General features: G+C 49.3%; 1 protein-coding gene and 1 pseudogene across 1 annotated transcript; both read right to left on the bottom strand.

The window, feature by feature from the left end:
* Window positions 1-12,146: 12,146 nt before the first annotated feature.
* SCGB1A1 (secretoglobin family 1A member 1) lies at window positions 12,147-15,478 on the bottom strand. Its single transcript, XM_052662487.1, has 3 exons — window positions 15,424-15,478; window positions 13,040-13,227; window positions 12,147-12,179 (listed from the first exon to the last, which is right to left on the bottom strand). The coding sequence occupies exons 1-3, from the start codon at window positions 15,476-15,478 to the stop codon at window positions 12,147-12,149; spliced, it is 276 nt and encodes a 91-aa protein (XP_052518447.1).
* Window positions 15,479-16,977: 1,499 nt separating this feature from the next.
* LOC128069316 (uncharacterized) lies at window positions 16,978-17,091 on the bottom strand (annotated as a pseudogene).
* Window positions 17,092-21,269: the final 4,178 nt, after the last annotated feature.

Below are 21,269 nucleotides of genomic sequence, written 5' to 3'. Positions count from 1 at the left end.
GCACTGGTGGTAAAGAACCTATCTGCCAATGCAAGAGATGTGGATTCCATCCCTGGTTTGAGAAGATCCCCTGGAGGAGGGCACAGCAACCCACTCCAGTATTCTTGCCTGGAGAATCCCATGGCCAGAGAAACCGGGAGGGCTACAGTCCACAGGATCACAAAGAGCTGGACACGACTGAAGCGACTTAGCACAGCACACCACATAGAGAACTTCATCATGCATCCTGATATTCCAGGAACTGAAATCCCTTTTTCTTCTTTTTAAAATCCCTTTTATGCATCCTTTCCCTGAATTTGTTCCAATCGGAAGAAGAAAGAACTCATGGTTTCCTTCCCTGCCAGTTCATCCTAACTGTTCTGTGTTGTAAATTCTCTGAGAATGAAGTACTGATTACTGGCCATAGCAGTCCGTGTTGTGAGCCAAGCTTGAACTCTAGCTGTGCTTCCCTTAAACTGTGAGGCTCTCAGGAAATTTCTCAAAGCCCTTGTTTCCTTGTCTGTACAAAAGGGACTGCGGTACTTACCTTGTAGTCTCATTGAGAGGGTAAATCGAGGTCGTACGTAAGAAGTTCTCAGCTCAGTGGCAGCCCCATAGCAAGCGCTCAGAAGAGGGTGGTGTAGAAATGTCAGAGTTTTCCCTTTACAGATTCCCTTTTAATAATTCCCTCCAACACTGTTATTATTTTTCATTTTGGGGCCAGGATGCACAGCATGTGGGATCTTAGTTTTCCCAACCTGGGATTGAATCTGCACCCCTACATTGGAAGTATGGAATCTTAACCACTGGACTTCTAGGGAAGTCCCTCAACCTTCTTAAAAAGACTTTACTCCTCTCAACCATTCAACACATGTTTTGGGGTAAAAAGTTATGCTAATGATTTCTTCACAAAGTGGAGATACAGAGAGAAGGGGGCAGAATCATAGTGCTTCAGTGAGGGAGAAGATATGGAGGTCATTTTCAACCAGATTGATCACCAAGATGGTATTATTTGTGTGGACCTTCAAAAACGGGTAGGATTTGCACCTAGAGAGAGAACCGAGGTCATTCTAAGTCAGGGGAGGGAGAAGGAAGGGGTACCTAGAGGAGGTGGGATTGAGGGAGAGTGAGCCCACTGTTTGGGTGAGTGCCTAAGATTTATGTTGAGACAGTGGAAGATCAAGTTGGAAAGGAAGACTGGTCCACCAAGAAGGCTGAGCATTTTCTAGAGGAACTGATGTCATGGAACATTCTTGAGCAGGGGGTGGTATAGGAGGAAGGTGGGGTGTGCAGACCCACGTGGGAGATGAAATCAGCTCTCGGCCACAGGTAGAGATGAGTGGAGGGGGTGGGATGGAAGGAGGGTGCTGGTAGATGGCAAAGGGGGAGTGAGGACTCAAGTCTGGGAGCTCCTCTCTGGCCTGTAGGAAGCAGGAAGAAAGTTGGTTTGGAGACATGATGAGAGGCTCCTTAATGGCTAAGACCAGAGGTCGCGCATCTCACCCCGCCCCGGTTCCTCACCACCTTCGGCCTGCTGTTGGCTCGTTCTCAAGAACACACTGTCCTCTCTGGCCTCAGACTTGCTCGGGGCACATGAAGGACAGACCCTGCCTTTCTCCGGGCTTCCTTTCTACCCCTGCCACATGGGAACCCGCAGAGGGAGGCGTGTCAAGACCAAAACAGATTCCACTGTGGAATCGCTTCCAAACTGACCCCTCCCAAAGGCAAGCATTTGCTAGGACGCTCTTCCAAGGGATGAGGGGGAACATTTTTTTTCTTCAGCCTGTGCACAGTTAACTAGAAAGCCCTCCTGATTTCGTGGGGAGATGCAAACTGTTTTGAATAAAAATCCCTGTGCTATTGTTGTTTTACAGGGCTGTAGCCGAGGCCAGGAAGAAACCCGCCCCCTCCGAAGGTTGTTTTTGTGACGGTTCTTTGGAGCATTGTTCTAAAAATGGGAAATTACATATCGCTGTGCCAAAGGAAACAAACACCTGCAGTTAAAGGAATACCTTCCACAAGGTGGCTGTTAGCGCCCCAGCCAGTTCTAGAGGCAGGACTGCTGAGTGCCCGCTCTTTCTGGTGCATTTCGTCTCTTCCCAGGGGAGCGGGTTTGTAACCAGAGTGGGCTTTGGTGACAGGGCTTAGGTGATGTTTCCTCACTTATTTACTCAATAAACATCTATCGAGCATCTGTGCTGAGTGAACCTTTTCACTACCCCCTTCCCTGGCGTTGTTAAAATTACTGGGCATGTTGACGACAGGCAGCAACTGTCTGAGGCTATTTTTGAGAGCCAGTTATCTGACTTTTGCCCCCAAGTGATGAAGACACAGAACATCAACTCCTTCTCTCCTTTCTCTCCTTTCTTTCTCCATCTTTCTTCCCTTCCCCTCTCCCCACTTTTTCTTCTTTTTTGTTGTTGTTCAGTTGCTCTGTCTGTCCAACTCTTTGTGACCCCATGGACTGCAGCTCGCCAGGCTTCCCTGTCCTTCGCCATCCCCCGGAGTATCTTTATTAGTCTACACACATACACACACAAATCAGTATTTTCAACATGTCATTCAATACATTTCTTTAGGCAAAGAATTTTTCAAAGTTTCGGGTCACTGGGGTACAGTCTGAAATTCTTCTCTACGGGGTAGACATCAAGAGATAATTTTTTTTGGTTTTGGGTTAATATTTAACATCTTCAACGTCAATGCGATTGCAGAATAGTCAGGTCTTGAAACTGATCGATCATGAAGTGAATACATTTCAGATGGGTTTGTGGGTTCAAAGAATCCAGTTTCATTGGCGAATCTCATCTTTATGAGAAACGAGAAGGAAGAAGGAAAGAGTGAGTTTCTGAGTTTTTGGAATGTGTTGATGACTTCGGTTAGAACTTCCTGCCCACAAAGTGCTTGCCTTCCTCCAGCAGGTTGGCCAAAGAGTGATAGCCCTGACTTTGGGAGTTAGGGTTACCTCGCTGGCACCATTTGGTCATCACTGCGGTCCCACCTGGAAGAAGAGAGGGGGAATAAAAAGGCTCTCCCTTCCTGTAATGTACTTAATCTACAGTCTTAGTTTCCACACTGGTCTTAACTTATCCACTAGAGGACGAGTCCAGTAGCTGAGTTTTGTTTTGATTTTTTTACAAAGATGTATTTAAAAAAAAAAAATTTATTTATTTATTTGTTGTATTGTTTTTTGACTGCATCGGGTCTTAGTTTTGGTGTATGGGTTCCAGAGCCCATGGGCTCTGTAGTTAAGGCACGTGGGCTTGGTTGTCCCTCGGCATGTGGGATCTTAGTTCTTTGACCAGAGTTCGAACCCAAATCCCCTGCATTGGAGGGTGGATTCTTAACCACTGGACCACCAAGGAAATCCCAGGAGCTGAGCCTTGAAGGAATCTTAAAGTTGCCAGATTTCGCAGATAACAATATTAGGTTGGTCAAAAAGTTTGTTTGGGTTTTCCCATAAGATCAATGCAAGATGCCTGGTTAAATTTGAATTTTAGATAAAATAATGAATTAAAAATATGTATGTTATATGTATATAGCTATATCCCAGACTTTGCGTAGGGCATGGAGGATGGAGCTTGGGTCTTCAGGTGACTTTTTGGAAAGGGGAGACTAGCGTTTGGGGAGGCGGGAGTAGGATGGGTTTGTTGCCTGTTTCGATATTAATGTGTGTGCTGCATGGCAACGCGGGAAGTGTCGCCCGAGGAAGGAGGTCTGCCGCCGGGAAGATGGTCTGTCTGGGGCTGGCAGCATTAGGACATGGGCCCTTTGCTCTCCCTTCTGCCCCATCCCCCTGGGTTGGGGGACTGATGAGAAGTGGGTTCTGGTTGTCCTTAGACAGCCCTGCCTGGGTATACCTCGTGGCTCTGTAGCCTCAGGACCTGCGTGAGGGACACAGTATAAGAGTTCCATCTCCCAGGGGCGGCTGCACTCTAACTGAGCGTCCAGACTGAGGGCTGCAACCAGAAGCACATTGGTGGCGGGACTTCCCTGGTGGTCCAGTGGTTAAGAATCCGCCTTCCAATACAGGGGATGCAAGTTCGATCCCTGGTTGGGCAACTAAGATCCCACGTGCTGCGGGGCAACTAGATAGCCCACGCAGTCTATACGCGAACCACCCTGAACACACGCGACTTTGTCTAGAGAGCCCATTCACCACAACTAGCGAAGCCTGTGTGCAGCAACAAGAACAGCCTGTGGACAGCCAAAAAAAAAAAAAAGCATGTTAGCAGGTTCATCAACCAGAGGCTAGTGAACCGAAAGGCACGCCCTTTCCTGCAGAGGAGCGTTAGGAAGGTCGGGAGGCGAGCGCAGTTAGAACCGCTAAGCGTTCTTCCACCGCACTTTCTCTCCACTCAGGACTCCTGTGCCTCCCTCTCGATGCAATCCACTTCCTTCTCTGTGGCCCAGGACATCGGATTTCCATGTCCTACCCGACACCCACATTCTAGTCCCACCCACCAGATGACTCTGTCATCACCCTGGTGGAGTGTAGGCTGTGGCTGCATTCTTTTCTCCTAGTTAGAGACCGTCTCTTGATTCATTCCCCAGAGATGCCTTACTGCATCCACTGTCTGTGAATGGACCAGCCTAACCTGGAGGGCAGCTTATTTCCAAGTCCTGTCCACTGCTGTACCCCTGGTGTAGGTGGGGGAAGCAGCAGGATTTGAGTCCAGCGCTCGGGCAGGGCCAGGCTCCCAGGAGGGCCTCCTAGGCTACTGAGGAGTCTGGACTTTGTCCCGTTGGGGATTGTTAGCAGAGACGGATTTTCATCAAAAGCATTGAAGATGACTCTTTGATTTTTGGCAACCGTGGGAAGTATATTGTGGAAAGGGATGAGACTGAAATCTTAGGGGCCACTTAGGATGTAGGACAATGGTCTCCCAAAATGGCCATGATCTCATCTCCAGAAGCTGTGAATACGTTAGGTTACACGACAAAAGGAAAGGAGGATGGCAAATGGAATTAAGGTTGCTAATCAGCTGACGCTGAGATGAAGTGGTCACACTGGATTACCTGGCTGGGCCCAGAGCAGTCACAAGGGTCCATCCACATGGAAGAGGGAGGCAGAGGAGGAGGCCAGAGGGAGCGTGGAGCCTGCACCACTGATCTGAAGGTGGGAGCAGGGGCCGGAAGCCGAGGAATGAAGGTGGCCTCTAGAAACTGAAAAAGGATGGAAACACACTCTCCCCTGGGAGTCTCCAGAAGGAGCACAGCCTGCCAACACTTTGGGTTTTAGTTCAGTGAAATCATTTTGAATTTCTGACCTCCAGATCTGTAAGATAATACATTTGAGGTTTAAAAAAAAAAAACACAAAAACATTAAGTCTGTGGTAGTCATAGGAAACTAGTTCAGAGGTTATTTGCAATATCCCAGGCCACAGACAGCAAAGGCATGGTACTGGGATGGGAGTAGAGAAGGGGGCACATTCAAGGTAAACTGAGAAAGCGGTGGACTCAGAGACCTATGGATGCATATGGTCAGATCCTTCTTCTGGCCCCAGTGCCCTGAGGTCGGTCCTCATCTCCTCACTACCCGTGAGACAAGAAGAGGGCCCGGGCTCTCTCCCTGGGAGCTGCTGACTGAGAGCATCTCCAACCTGTCCTAGGGCTGAAGGAGTATCCACATGAGTCATCATCATCGTAAGAGGGAATTCTAAAGGACACTTTGAGCTGAATCCCTCGCAGACACTCAGGATGCTTGGGTGCTGCAGACACAGCTTCAGCTATTTTAGGAGTTAACTACATTCTTCTCACGGGCTTGGAATCCATTCATTTGATGGGGGACAAGTCTGAGTTTCAAGGCCCTGGTTGACCCATTCTGATGCTAGCAACTGTGCATGCTTAGCTGAATCTATCTTCAGATTTATTTCTGCATATACTAAAGGTTCATAATTTGGGTTTGCTCATGGAAATATGTTGGGTGGCTAACTCTTAATGATTCATTCTCACATTGTTTCCATGTGCCCGCTGGTGTGTTCCGTAAGTGCCTGGGGAGGAACGCTCCTTAATTACACGCTGCAGAAGGCATTGTTTGTGTGGCCCTTTCATCATCAATTGATGTTTTCTTTATCATTTATCTGAAGCCACTCTGAACAACAACCACCCTATGGTGAATGACTACCCACAAAACCCCTGGCATGTGCAAACAGCTTGCTTGCATTAGCTATAAACTAGACATTATTTTATCCATATCATCTTGATAAAGTTGATGAGGGTTGGTTTTGGTTCCTCTTCCTGCTTCATGAATCATTTATAGATTTTCCTGCCAGGCTAACTTCAATCCACTCACATGTTGAGGGTGTAAAACTGCAGCTTTCCTACAGATCCATCAGTTTACGTTATATATTGACATAGCAAGGGCAAGTCCTTGGATTTTGCAGTGTTGCAATGATTCTGCAATGTTGATTCTGCAATGATGGCCATGTTTAGTAATGACGACTCCTCTTCAGCTTCCTTTAAGAATAAATCTAACTGGGATTTATCTGGTGGTGCAGTAATTAAGATTCCACACTCCCAATGCTGGGGACAGGGGTTCGATAACTGGTCCAGAAACTAAGATCTTGCAAGTCACATGGGGTGGCCAAAAATTAAATAAATAGTAATTGTTCTTTTGGTTGCAGGTTGTGGGAGTAATATATTAAAAAAAAGAAAATTCTCCCAGATTCACAGTTTAGTTTATAACATGATCAAGAAATGGGGTCTTTCCTCTGGGCTCTTCAAAAGTATGAATGCTCAAAGTAATACAGTGCTAACAATACATTTCTTGCTTTTAACTTTTTTGGCTTTATTGAGATACATTTTACATTTCTTGTTAAAAAAATTTTTTTTTTACTGTTTTTAATTTTAAAAACCTATTTATTTATTTGGCCGCGAGAGATCTTAGCTGCAGTATGCACAATCTTTAGCTGTGGCATGTGGGATCTAGTTTCCTGACCAGGGATTGAACCTGGGTCCCCTGCGTTTGGAGGGTGGAGTGTTAGCCACTGGACCACCAGAAAAGTCCCACATGTATTACATTGTCACTTTACATAGTTTGTGCATAATGCTTCTCAAACCCGGGAAGCTTCTATTCATTACATTGGCCTCCTTGCATTTTAGAGTTTAGTATATTCATAGTGAAAAAGGCTGATCATATAATTATATATTTCTATAACTAGGGCTGGACGCACTTCTCCTCATCCTCCTTCTTCAAACATAAAAATCCTTCTTAGCTTGAGGTCTGTTCAAAGATAAGCCATGGCCCCAGTGTGGTCAGGCAGAAAAGGAAAAAAAGACAAAAAAGAATCCCATGACATTCTTTCATTTCTCTAATTTTTTTCTGCTTTCCCCAAACATGAGTCACACAGATATGTGCTTTTTCTGTGGCTGTGATCAGTTCATCTTGCATTCTGCTCTTTTAAAACTGAATGTACCCTGTGTGCTGACAGCTCGCATTCTTGGGATCGCCTACATTTGCAGCTCCTCTGAGGTGGAGACTCTCCCTGCCATATAATTGGACTTCCTTTTATCCCTAGATACCTGCTGTATTTGCCCTAGGTAAATATTTCCCTAGTTCTGAATAGGTAATTAAAATTCTGAGCCTTTTATCGCCCTGGATCCTTATCTGTTTGAACAACACTCACCTAGGTGGATGGCCAAAGTATGTGAGTTAAAGATGACCTGGATGCAAAGGAACCCGGGGGACTCAGCAGTGGGGCAGAGGGGAGGCAAGAGGCTCACCAGCCCCAAGGAGGCCCCACCCTCTACCAAGAATCTCTTCTGGAATTGTCAGTTCCCCTGACCGGCTCTGGAATTTTTATAATCACAGGCCCTCCTTTGTGGCAGATAGGGAGGGGTGGGATGGCTATAGTCCGGGTGTGTGTGTGTGTGTGTCTGCATAAGCGGGCACGTAGGTGCATATTTTGGGGGGGTAGGTGGACATTTTTCATCAGCGTCATTTCAGTTAATAGCTCAGGAAATTCCTGCCTTTGGGATCCTACTCTCTACTGTAGGGCAGGGGTTGGGGGTCTGGCTTTGAATCTGGATTGTGTGAGGAAGAAATAAGAAATTGCAGAAATGCTTGCCAGGGAGTAAGCAATCAATAAAATTAATTATTAGGTTACTTGAGATGTTAAAAAAGGTGGACGGAGGTCAGAGGACCCGCTCCACTAGCGCCCGAGGCTCCTCTGTACCTTCCGGACCATCTCACGTTCTAGATTCTGCTGGACTGGCCCTCGCAATTGTTCGGGAAGGGAATTATTACTAATTCCAAAAGAGCTGACACATGCCTGGCAGGGTTCAGCGGGCAGCAATTTTGTAAGACTGCCCCTGTTTTTCCTCAGAATTCTTATTAAGAAAAAAAAAACAAACCAACCCTGAAAAATCAAGTTAAAGCAATCACAGATGATACCAAAAACAAACAAACAAACAAACAAACAAACCCAAACACCAAACCTAGAAAGGAACTGCCTTTCATCATGCGTGCCGCGGATTGAGCCAGGCTGCGTGGAGCTGCAGGGCTCAGAGGCCCCGACCTGGACACCTTGGTCGACACTGCCCCCTAGTGGCCATGGTGGCGCCGGCTGCTGAGGGCGCGGAAGGCGCGTCCCCGAGGGACCACGTAGCTGCTTGGAAAAATCTGAACGGAAGAGGTTCCTCCCTGCAACCCTCTCGTTCTGTGACCTCTGCGGATGCCCTCTCCATTCCCGCTTTCCCTGTGCGCGTCCTCCCCTTTCATTCAATATCTGGGGATGGTGTGGCCGGGTCAGGGACCGATTGCCCTGGGACAAGGGGTGTTTAGAGGGTGTTTATATCCACATGGGACCCACGTTTCGGATGAGTGCTAGTCTTGGCCTATTTTGCTCTAGGGCGATTTTTTTTTTTCTTCTTTTGGGGGGGGGCGCACCAGAGGGCATGTGGGATCTTAGTTTCCCGACCAGGAATGGAACCCGTGTCCCCTGCATTGGAGGCATCAAGTCTTTTTTCTTAATAAATAAATATTTATTTATTTTAATAAATATATTTATTTGGCTGTCCAGGTCTTAGTGGTGGCACGTGGGATCTTTGGTCCTTGCTATGGCGTGTGGAATCTTTTATCTGTGGCATGCAAACTTTTAGATGTGGCATGTGGGGATCTAGATAGTTCCCTAACCAAGGATGGAACCCAGGCCACCTGCCTTGGGAGCTCAGAGTTTTAGCCACTGAACCACCAGGGAAGTCCTTAGGGTGAATTTTTACAGCAACTGTCAACAGTTTCCAGCAGTTAATGCTGTGTGGCCTGTGCAAAGGCCCTGAGGTAGGAACAGGCTTGGTGGCTTGGTTCTTAAAAAAACAAAAAGAACTGCAGGCCAGCACGGTGGACTGCAGAGAGGGAGTGAGCAGTGGGGAGGATGGATGGGAGATGAGAGCCCGTGATGGGTGCATTCTGGATTTGCAGTTGATGAGAAGAGTGTGGGGAAGCTTCCAAGAGTTGGACTTGATTGGAGTGGGGGAGAGGCTGTGAAAGGGGGTTTTCATTTGATAACTGGGTCTGGCCTTACTGTAGAGAGCACACTGCAGGGCACTCGAGTGTGAGCTGGGGGGCAGTTAGGAGCCCTCCTCCCCCAGGCTGTGCAGGTGAGGGGGCGGGTGGGGCCCAGGGTGGCTCTGTGCGCAGGCAGGCGGTTCTCAGAGGTGTTTGCGGGTGACTTGCTTGGCTGGGCATGACAGTGCTGGAGAGGGACGGGTCGAGGCTGCCCCTTGGCTTCAGGCCAGAGCAGCTGGGAGGCTAAAGATGGAATTTACAGAGGCTGGAAAGAGAGAGGAGGGAAGGGGGAATCAGATTTCTCTTGGACAAGAGGAGACTGAGAGGTTGGGTGGATGGTAGGACATAAGGGGAGGAGGTCTGGCCTGTTTGCTGGCAGGTGAGAGATACCTAGAGCTAAGGTTCTTCAGCAGGTTCTGCATTTTCTCCTGGGGCCCAAGGGCAGGGCTCCAGGGTGCGTCAGGGAGGGCAAGAGTGCGGAAAGGAGCCTGGGCAGCCTTCCCACGGTCCCCTCCGTGCCCCTGCCTGATCGTCCTCCTGTTTCCCCTCTGCCTCTGGCTGCCTCCCCCATCTCCTCCAGTCCCTCCTGTCTCTGCACAGACCTTGAGCCAGGGGATTCCTGGGCTGGCCTGTCCACGCTACTCTTTTTTTTTTTTTTTAATATTTATTTGGCTGCATCAGATCTTAGTTGCTTTGCAGCCTTTGAGATCTTGGTTCCCTGACCAGGGATGGACCCTGCATCCCCTGCTTTGCAAGGCAGATTCTTAACCACTGGACCACCAGGAAATCCCATGTCCATGCTCCTCTTGCTTACGTCACTCCCTTTTTTTCTTTTTTCCAAACGAATTTTACCTGTGTATTTATTTTTGTCTGCGCTAGATCTCCGTTGCTGCGAGGGTTTGCCTCTAGCCGCGGAGCTTGGGTTTCTCGTTGCGGTGGCTCCTCTTGTTACAGAGTGCAGGCTCTAGGGCACGTGGGCTCGGTGGTTGTGGCTCCTGGGCTCTAGAGCACGCGTTCAGCAGTTGGGGTGCATGGGCTTAGTTACCTTGCAGCATGTGGGATCTTTCGGGATCAGGGGCTGAACCCGTGTCTCCTGCATTGACAGGCAGATTCTTTACCACTGAGCCACCAGGGGAGCCTCCTCCCTTTCTTTCTTTCATGCTTTTAGCACGGGTTTACCTATCTGTCTGTCTGCTTCTTTGTTGATTTTTGGGGGGCTGGTGATCTTCCCCATCAGGTCACTAGCTCCCTGAGACCAGAGGCCGCCGTCATCTTCACTCTGCTCTACTTGGGCCTCAGTGCGGTTGTGCACTGAGAAATCGCTTCATGCATATTTGCTGGGTTGTGAAATCTGCTCCTGGCTTCCTCAGAGCCCCGAGCGCCACCATGAACACGTGGCAAGTGCCAGTAAATACCTCGGGATTGATTCCATGCAAGAAGGAAGGGGGTGGCCGATTCACTTCTTGAGTGAAAGTTGGCTGGATGTGACTCAAGGGATGGCGGGGAGGGGGGGGCAAGGGCAAGTCACAGAAGGGCTTTGGGGTCAAATAAGAGCACCATCGCCAGTGGGCGGCAGTCACCAGGTGCTGACCAGCCTGACCCCCTCCCACCCACTCTCCACTAGCCTCTTGGGGACAGAGAGTGACGTGAATGGACGGCTTGACCCATAAGCCCCTGCAGCTTCAGCCTGGAAATAGGATGTCTTCATCAGGATGGCTGATAAAGGATGTAGAAAATGCGCAAGAGGAGGGGTTTTGCTTGAAAAAATAGTTTGAGAATAATTCCATGCGGCAAATGTGAAGTAAGCGAAACACTTAACCGACCCTCTCTGGGGACGCCCCCCAGACCCTGTCTGTCCTCAAAGTTCCCCTCAAGGACCCTGGATCCCTAATCAAGGGATTGAACCTGCTCCTCCCTCCAGCCTTTGTTTTCTAAGTTTCTTACAGGAATCAGATCCTTCCATAGGTGGGAAGAGACCATCTGCGCTGGAAGTGATTGCAGACTGTCACAGGGCCAGCCAGCCCCTCAGAGCACCGCACTGCTCTGTCAAAATGCTTCAGAGATCCCCCATTTATCTTTGGGAGATGGAACTCTCTGGAAAACGCCATCTTTGTTTGCAGTTATGTCTGGGTAGCATAATCACCTTAAGTATTTCTTTTTCAAGCCAAGAGAGGGATCCCAAAGGGCTTGGAAGAAACAGAACGCTGAATTTCATTACTAAATGGATGGGGGTTGGAAGGTCAGCCTGAGGTCAGCTGCCACCATGTCTAACGCTCCCCCTGCCGGCACCCCCCCCCCCCCGCCCCCACCGTTCCCTGTAGGTCAGGTTTGAGCAAGGCCCTGGGAATGTTTCCAGGCTGGCTCTCTGCCCGTGGAAGGGAGTATGAGAAGCTGGTCTGCCCATCTGTGGACTGGAAGTGAGACAAGGCCTGGACCCTTGGGGATGTGTTTCCACGGCCACTGCCTTTCTTTTCGCTCTAATCTTACCCCAGCAGCGGCACACCTTTCATTCTAGCAGGTGAATAAAAAAGGCGGGGACACAGATGAGATTCTTGCTTGTACTTTATTGCAGGAGTCAGGCGGGGCTGGTGGGGACGGGGTGAAAGGAGCATCCGGGGAGTGGCAGGGGCCTTGGCAGGTGGAGATCTTCAGCTTCTAAATCCTAAGCACACTCTGGGCTTTGTACTATTTTTCCCTAAAACAAACAAACAAAATCCCCAATACAATAGTGAATGAAAATGTCAAAGCCAGACCCAGAAACTTTAATGTCACCTAAGAGCTTCAGTATTTGTGGGAGGAGCTAAGCTTGGATTATTTCTCAGAAGCTTCTCTAGTTTTAATTAAATTTTTCTCTTTTTTGGCCACTCTGACTAGGGATTGAACCCATGCCCCTTGCAGTGGAAGCTGGGAGTCTTAACCACTGGGCTGCCAGGACGGTACCTCAAGAGCTTCTTTAAAAAAGGTAAGGTGACTGTGCATGCTTCCCCAGGGACATTTACACTGTGACTCTCCTCTCTGTATTAGAAAAGTGTCCCCAAAGTAGGGACTTCTCAGGTGACATAGTGGTAAAGAATCTGCCTGCCAATGCAGGAGATGGAAAAGATGTGGGTTTGATCCCTGGGTTTGGAAGATCCCCTGGAGAAGGGATAGGCTACCCACTCCAGTATTCTTGGGGCTTCCCTGGTGGCTCAGATGGTAAAGAATCTGCCTTCAATGCGGGAGACCTGGGTCCGATCCCTGGGTTGGGAAGATCCCCTGGAGGAGGGCATGGCAACCCTCTCCAGTATTCTTGCCTGGAGAATCCCCACGGACAGAGGAGGCTGGTGGGTTACAGCCCATGGGGTCACAAAGAGGTGGACGTGACTGAGCGACTAGGCACAGCACAGCACCAGTATGCTTGCTTGGAAGATGCGTGGGCAGAGGAGCCTGGCGGGCTACAGTCCACGGAGTTGCAGGACTGGACGCGACTGATGGACTGAGCATGCACGCATGCCCCGAAGTGGGTGATGCTGCAGCCCAGGGACACGGGCAGCGGGTGTGGAGGGAGCCGTGTACCATGCGCTGTAACACGCTGTCCTTGGTCTTCGGGGAGAGGGTGTCTATCAGCGCCTTCAGCTGTCTTGTTGCTTCTTTCATGTCTTTGTCAGGGCTCAAAGGTTCCAGGGCAGCCTCGTAGCTGGAAGGCATGCCTATGAGGAGGTTTCCCAAGGCATACAGAAGGCTGGGGCACACCTCTGTGGATGCTGGAGAACAGAGAGGAGGGATCCCCTGTATCCAGGCCCGTGTCTAGACTGGCCAGCTCCCTGCCGGGGCCTGGCCCAGATGCACACAGCTGAGCCTGTCCACAAGAGCTAGGGGCCCTCTCACCCCCGCCCTGGAGGGTGATGCTCCAAGCAATTGGCTCTTTGGCACCAAGTGGATGCTTTCTGGGTTGTGGCCAGCTTTTTGTAGCTTGCCTGAGCCTTCCTTGTGCTTCCTGGGTTGCAACGGACAAGGTGCTACCAGCTCTTTCCAGGCAGAGCTCTGAGAATAGAAGCTGCTGATCTGACTTTTTTTTTTTTTTGGTGTGGTGTGTGGGGGCTGGGGAGAGGCTGCAAAGGGTTTTGGCTCCCACCGGAAACATACCTCTTACTGATGGTTAGTGATGGTCGGAGTCCACGTGACAAAGTTAGGCTCTGGCAGGAAGAGGCACTCGTACCTGCCAAGCGTGAGCCCCCGAGCCTGGCTCGGAAGGGACATCTGCCGTGGGTGCCAGGCCTGTGGGCTCATCCACCCGCAGACACGCCTCTGCCCCTATCCCCAGCCCCCCTCCCGTGTTCCCTTCATCTGAGGGTGCCCCCCTCATGCTCTTTTTAGGTCCCTGCCCCCAGAATCATGGGGCTTCCCAGGTGGCTTAGTGGTAAAGAATCTGCCTGCAATGCAGGAAATTGCAGGTTTGATCCTTGGGTCTGGAAGATCCCCTGGAGAAGGAAATGGCAACCCACTCTAGTATTCTTGCTTGGGAAATCCCCTGGACAGAGGCGCCCAGGGGCTACAGTCTATGGGGTTGCAAAGAGTCAGAGAGGACTTAGCGTCTAAACAACAACACTCCCGGGATCATGGGGAGAATCACCATGCCCCGCTCCCTGTTTGCCCTGTCTTCCCATTGAGTCTTAAATCCCTGTTCTTGCCTTCACCACCTTTTGTGCAAACTCCCTTTCCTGAACTCCGGGGTTCCACCCGAATGGGTCACTCCAAGTCAGACCCTCTCCAGAACTTAGATCCCTGCTTTGCAACTTACTGTGTCATCAGGCAAGTTACTTTATCTTTCTGTAGCTCAGTTTTCTCATCTGAAAAATGGGGGATAATGTCCCCACTTCATAGAGCTGTTGTAAGAATGAAAAGAGATAATATGTGAACGGAATTCAGCACAGGGATGGGTACAGATAAACCTTAGAGCTTATTATTGGTATTATTATATGTGCACACACACAGACATACAAACACATCCCAGACCCACCAGCTACATATTTCACCCTGTCTTGCTGGGTTGTACCTGGCACTAAGATCTTCTAATTAATGTACATTTCACTCCAAATGATGTTACTTCCCGTTTAAAACACGCATCTCTGCACCATGGTTGCTCCTGCCGCCTCTTGCTCTCTGTTTTCTAACTCCCCCGCCACTCCCCAAGGTCATAAAACTTCTCTCTATTTTTCTTAGGGAACTTTGAAAGTGAGGGAGTTGGAATTTGTTTACATTTTTTAGTTGTTGTTGTAGAAGGAGTAGAAGAGACTGATAGGGAGTAAAAGCAGCTAAGTAACCCAGTTCCCAAAAGATCAGGGGCTTCGAGGAAGATGGGATCCACATCCCCTGCCCCATCACTCTCCTCTTCATAACAGCTGCAACTCTTCCGAGACTCCTAATCCTTTTTGCAGAGGACAAAAAAATGTTTAGAAATCTCCATTCTGAGTTGGCAGTTTCCCAAAGGGAAGAACCCTATCTAGAATATTCCTCTCTGCCCAGAATGGGAGACCTTGCCTGGGGTTGGGTTTCTTTGGAAGCCATGAGGCTCCTTCCAGCCCCTTTGGCTGCCAGGGTGATGTGCTGACCCCAAACCTGGAGGTCTCTTGGCATCTCGGGGTCTGTCCAGGCCTGGGCTTTGGGGAGCTTGTTAGTTACTTCTGTTCTCCTGGTCACTGCATCTAGGTGGGATCTTCTCCATCTCTGCACTTCTGAGGTTGTTGGATATGGAAGATGGGGTCCTTTACAAGTTTCATCACAGCCTCAGGGCTCTGCATAAATTCCTAAGATGGGCTTGTTTGCCAGACCCGGCTTCCTGGCTGGAAGTCAGTATTCCCAGGCTCTCCCAGCAGCCGCACAGAGGACGTGGACAGCTGCCCCCTTTCCTGGGCAGCGCTGGGGGAGTTGCTGAGGCTGGCTTGGGGTGGGATACTTACCAGGTCTGCAGAAGAGAGTCAGGGTGACCAGGGCGAAGGCAATGGTGAGCTTCATGGTGGCAGGAGGCTGGTGGGGGAGGCTCTGGCCCTGTCTCTGGATCTGGTGGTCTCATGGGTGATGTGCCCACTGGGATACCTTCTTATACTCTCCTGCAGTGAGGAGGGCAGGGCATGGGATCCACTTACGGGATCACATTGTTTACTTGGGCATCCGCTCGGTGGGAAAAGTAAACATTCTCATTTCTCAACCCAGTTTCTGTCCCCAGTGAAACAGAGCTCACACAATGGGCCACCTGGGCGAGGGGAACCCAGAGTCCAATGTGGAGGCAGTGAGAGTGCCTGAGTCAGAGGGTTTGGAGAGCTGGCCGCCTTTGCTACTCCCTTCGGACCTGAGTGCTGGGCAGTGCAGATGGACAGACAGCATAGTCCGCCTGATCCTATCACCCCAGGAGAAACTGAGGCCCAAGGCCCCGTACCAGTGGCAGTGATAGGACTAAGACTTGGGTTTCCTGATACTCCAGCGGGCTCTGCTCCAAGGAAGTGGCTGGACTTCAAGCCTCCAGAGTCACGCGGTCCAGAGCGTCTTGTGGTCAGACTTGGGCGAGACCCTGGACCAAAGCATGTTGACAGATTAAGTTCTCCAGAAACCTAATGCCCAGGTCGGGTTGGAGGATGCACTGTGCCAGCCGGGTCTGGAGTCCTGCCTTCCTGATGACAAACCCATGGGCACTGCAGGCCTCATAGCACTTGACCTCTTCATGGCCTTAACCTCTCACCATTTCCTTCTTGAATTGTTCTCTCTCCTACGTTCCCACGACTCTCTGCTTTCCTGTTTTCCTCCCTGGCCATCCTTATTCTTTGGATGTTGATTCTTTACTGACCGAGCTTCCGTGTTGGTGGCTCCAGGCTGTGACCCTGGCCCCTTCTGACACCATGTCAGTGGCGGCCTCCTTTCTTCTCCAAAGCCTGTGCCATAGAACACAGACCTCCCCGACTCAGAGTCACCTCCTAAATGGCCTTCGGCCTCCTAGCTCTTCCTCCTCGGCCATCCTGGGAAAGGCCACTAGAATGATTTTTCTTAAGCCTGCTTATCGTATTCTCCTCCTTCTTGAAACCCTTTTAAAGCTGCCTTGGGCGAATGCGATAAAGTTCAAGTGCAACTTATGAGGCCCTTGTCCACTGGCCCTTGCTTACCATTTGAATCTCATTCCTCTGCTCTTCTGCGTGGAATCTTTTTTTTTTTTTTTTTCAGAAATAAATTTGATAACAGAATTGTGGACTTTTCAGTTGACTTATCAAACTACTAGAAAATTTAATTTTACATAATTTATAAAATCTCCACATCACTATCCTAAACTTCATTTAGTTTTCACTTGAGTTTCTGTTTTAAATTTATTTTTAATTGATTGATCAATACTTTACAGTATTGGTTTGATTTCTGTCATACATCAACATGAATTAACCATAGGTGTACATATGTCCCCTCCCTCTTGAATCTCCCTCCTACCTCTCACCCATTCCCACCCCTCTAGGTTATTACAGAGCCCCACTTTGAAAAAGTGCCACGAAGTTGTCGGCCTGCCTTAACCATAGTCGTGTGGTCAGGCTGGAGAGCCTCTGCTGTCCTTGTCAAGGGGAGTGCTAACCTTCTCTCCTTTCATACAACACTCCTGCATGGAAATTTAACTCTTAGTATGTGCTGATTTGGGAACAGTCCTTGTCTTTCTCCATGCCTTTTTACCTTTGTACAAGCTGTGCTTCTTGCCTGGAACACACTTCTGCCTCGTCTTCTCCAAATCCTATCTGTATTTCAAGAATTCGATCAAATGTTCGTTCATTCATTCCCGAGCATCTGCTGTGTTCCAGGCACAGTGCTAGGAGTTGGGAGTTGGCATAGACATGGAGCAGCCCTGCCAGGAGCCCCTTCAAGATGAACTTGCCACTGAGCTGTGAGGAGTGAGGTCGAGAGCAACCAGTGGCCAGTCCCTGGGGGTCTGCCCAGCCCCTGGGGGTCTGCCCCAGCTGCAGGGAGCTGCTGAGCCCAAGGTCACACCCTCCCTGGGGTGCAAACAATGAGGGCACGTCGGTGCCATGTTGGACAGCTCCTGCAGGTGGTGCTTACTCCAGAGCACCCGCCTGGCTGGCCCAGCCTTTGCCAGGCCTGCAGAGTGTGCAGGCCAGCTTCCCCTGCAGCCCAGCCCAGCTTCTGCTTGCTTCCTTTCACAGTTATTGGTCCCTAGTAATAACCTCGTACCCCAAACTCCACCTCAGTATCTGCTGTCAGGACAGTATTAATCCTCGGTAGGGAAGCAAGCATAAACTGAGCTGGCCCAGGTCGGCGGGGGCCATCGTGGAGCTTCACTCTGGTGGGAGGACAGACAGCAAGCAGACGGTGAAACAAATGAGACACTCACAGATGTGCTAAGCACGGGGGAGAACGAAGTGGACACCATGGTGGAAAAGGCGAGGGAGACCGCTTTGTAGAGGGATGGGGCGGTCCTCTCTGAGCAGGTGAGACCTGCAGGGGGAGAGCGTCTGGGCAGCGTCTGAGGCATCTGTAAATGTTCTTTTCACTGGTATTAAATACCTTCACATCGATGAGCCTTCACCAGTGTCCACCCCCATGCCTCCTGTATCTCGTGAAGCTGAAACTCTGTACCTGCTAAACAACAACTGCCCACCTCACCTCTCCCAGCCCCTGGCGACCACAATTCTACTGTCTGTCTCGATGATTTCAACAAGCCTAGTTCAGTCGCTCAGTCGTGTCCGACTCTTTGCGACCCCATGAACCGCAGCACGCCAGGCCTCCCTGTCCATCACCATCTCCCAGAGTTCACCCAGACTCACGTCCATCGAGTCCGTGATGCCATCCAGCCATCTCTTCCTCGGTCGTCCCCTTCTCCTCCTGCCCCCAATCTCTCCCAGCATCAGAGTCTTTTCCAATGAGTCAACTCTTCGCATGAGGTGTCCAAAGTACTGGAGCTTCAACTTTAGCATCATTCCTTCCAAAGAAATCCCAGGGTTGATCTCCTTCAGAATGGACTGCTTGGATCTCCTTGCAGTCCAAGGGACTCTCAAGAGTCTTCTCCAACACCACAGTTCAAACGCATCAATTCTTCGGCACTCAGCCTTCTTCACAGTCCAACTCTCACATCCATACATGACCACTGAAAAAACCATAGCCTTGAATTGACGGACCTTAGTCGGTAAAGTAATGTCTCTGCTTTTGAATATACTATCTAGGTTGGTCATAACTTTTCTTCCAAGGAGTAAGCGTCTTTTAATTTCATGGCTGCAGTCACCATCTGCAATGATTTTGGAGCCCAGAAAAATAAAGTCTGACACTGTTTCTACTGTTTCCCCATCTATTTCCCATGAAGTGATGGGACCAGATGCCATGATCTTCGTTTTCTGAATGTTGAGCAACAAGCCTAAGTACCTCATAAAAGTGGAATCACGCAATATTTGTCTTTCTGTGACTGGCTTATTTCACGCAGAACATCCTCAAGGTTCATCCATGGTGGCTTATTGCAGATTTTTATTTCTTCTTGGAGGGAAATATGATTCCATTTTATGTCTGGATCACATTTTGCTTATCTGTTCATCCATCAGTGGACTCTTGGGTTGTGGCCTCATTTTAATGATCCCAATGTTGCTATGAACATGGGTGTACAATCTGGAAGGTGTTCATAGGGAGTAGCAGGGTTTGATTTCCCTTTTCTGTTTTCAAAAAATTTTTATTTATTTATTCGGATGAGCCAGGCCTTTGTTGCAGCATTCAGGATCTTTAGTTTCAGCTTGTGAACTCTTAGTTGCAGCATGAGGGATCTAGTTTCCTAACCAGGGATCAAACTCAGGTCCCCTATATTGAGAGTGTGGAGTCTAAGCCACCAGATCACCAGGGAAGTCCCTGATTTCCTTTCTGAAGAGATGTCGCTGACTACTGCCCTGAGAGGGAGGGATGGAGTGATGGAGCAGCTCAGCAAAAGGGATGGTGGGTTTGGACCAGCTGATGGCAGTGGGGTGAGGACGTGAGAGACACAGGGACAGGCTCGATGCTGGATAGATTAAAATGGGTGGGAGAGGGCTGCATCTGGGTGAGCCTGGCTGGTTTCTGGCTGGGGCACTGAGTCCCCGGGGGCTATTTCCTGATCTAGAGGAGACTCGGGAGGAATAAGGTACAGGAGGGGATCAGTGGGAAGCCTTCTCGAACCAGCGGTGTCTGTCAGCAATCACTCTTGCTCTCAGCCTCTACAGCCCTCTGTTTTGTGTCCACTGCCGAGGGCTTTAACTTTGCGGTTCTTCACTTGTTCTAACCTCGTACAGAATGTTTGCTAAACAAGAATCCGTGTGGCATGAACTGATGAATGAGTCCTTGTCAGTTTGTGAGAGGTAGAGAGGCTCAGAGGTGCCTTAATACTGTTACAAGCACAGGTTCTGAAGTAGCCACCACGGGGACTCGTGGAGTAAATTACTGTGCAGTTGAAAGATCAGGAGAGAAAGATTTTCTGAACTGATCATGAAATGATCTCTGAGGCAGGCTACAAAGCGGAAAATCAAACAGGCAAACAAAAACCACAAACAAGGCAGACCAGAGTGAAAAACAGAAAATAAGAGCAAAACAATCCACACAGGCCGTTGCTTGTATGTGCAGAGGACGTCTGTGCAAGTGGGTGGTGCTGGCTGTTTCCACAAAGTGGATGAGGGAACCCAGAGAATGAGACTTCATTTATAAGCACTTTGGTGCCCTTTGAATCTGGAATTACATAAAGATATTATTAATACAAAACAATTTTTTAAAAAGGGAAGACTAGGTCTGACACTTGCTACGACGTGGGTGAACCTTGAGGATATGGCGCTAAGTGAAATAAGCCAGTTACAGAAAGATACATACTATGTGAGTCCACTTAGACAAGGTATGGAGAAGAGTCAGATACACGGAGACAGAAAGAAGAACGCTGGGTGCTAGGGGCTCAGGGGAGGGGGACTGAGAGCTAATTTTGTTTGATGGGGACAGAGTCTCAGTTTGGGATGTCGAACTGGAGGTAGATGGGGTAATGAATACACAACAATGTGAGTGTGTCCAATTCTCCTGAACTCTATGCTTACAAATGGTTAAGATAGTGTGTCCAATTCTCCTGAACTCAATGCTTACAAATGGTTAAGATAGTGTGTCCAATTCTCCTGAACTCAATGCTTACAAATGGTTAAGATAGCAAAGTTCGTGTTATATGTGTTTTGCCACAATTAAAAAAAATAATAATAAAAAGGAGAGAACAGGATCCAGAATGAGCCTGTCTGAGTTGACTCCCAGACACATGGCTTACCAACTTTATTATCTTGCGCAACCTATCTCACTCCTCTCTGCCTGCATTTCCTTGTCTGTAGGATGAACATTCCTTTTGCATTGCAGGTGAAGAATCTGCCTGCAATGCAGGAGACCCTGGTTTGATTCTTGGGTGGGAAGAGCTGCTGGAGAAGGGCACAGCAACCCACTCCAGTATTCTTGCCAGGAGAATCCCATGGACAGAGAAGCCTGGGAGGCTATAGTCCCTGGGGTCTCAAAAGAGTCAGACACGACTGAAGCAACTGCGCATGCACGCATGATTCACATTAAGGGCTGCCTAGCATGGAGACACTTAGCAGCAGCAGCATGGAGACAGTGCTCTGTGAATGTTGGCAAGTACTGTACTGGCCGGTCTCCATGCTGAAGGCGCAAGAAGAAGTCCATCAGCTTGAGTTTCCTTGTTCAAGTCTACACACATGACTCTGGGGGACGCAGAACACCCTGGGTAAAGCATGCTGTCCACCTTCCTGACCTGACCCCAGGGCAGGGGTTGATAGGC

Source organism: Budorcas taxicolor, chromosome 25 (genome assembly GCF_023091745.1).
Source record: "Budorcas taxicolor isolate Tak-1 chromosome 25, Takin1.1, whole genome shotgun sequence".
Classification (NCBI taxonomy): domain Eukaryota; kingdom Metazoa; phylum Chordata; class Mammalia; order Artiodactyla; family Bovidae; genus Budorcas; species Budorcas taxicolor.
Note: the sequence above shows the minus strand (reverse complement) of the source record. Positions and strands in the feature narration are given on the sequence as shown.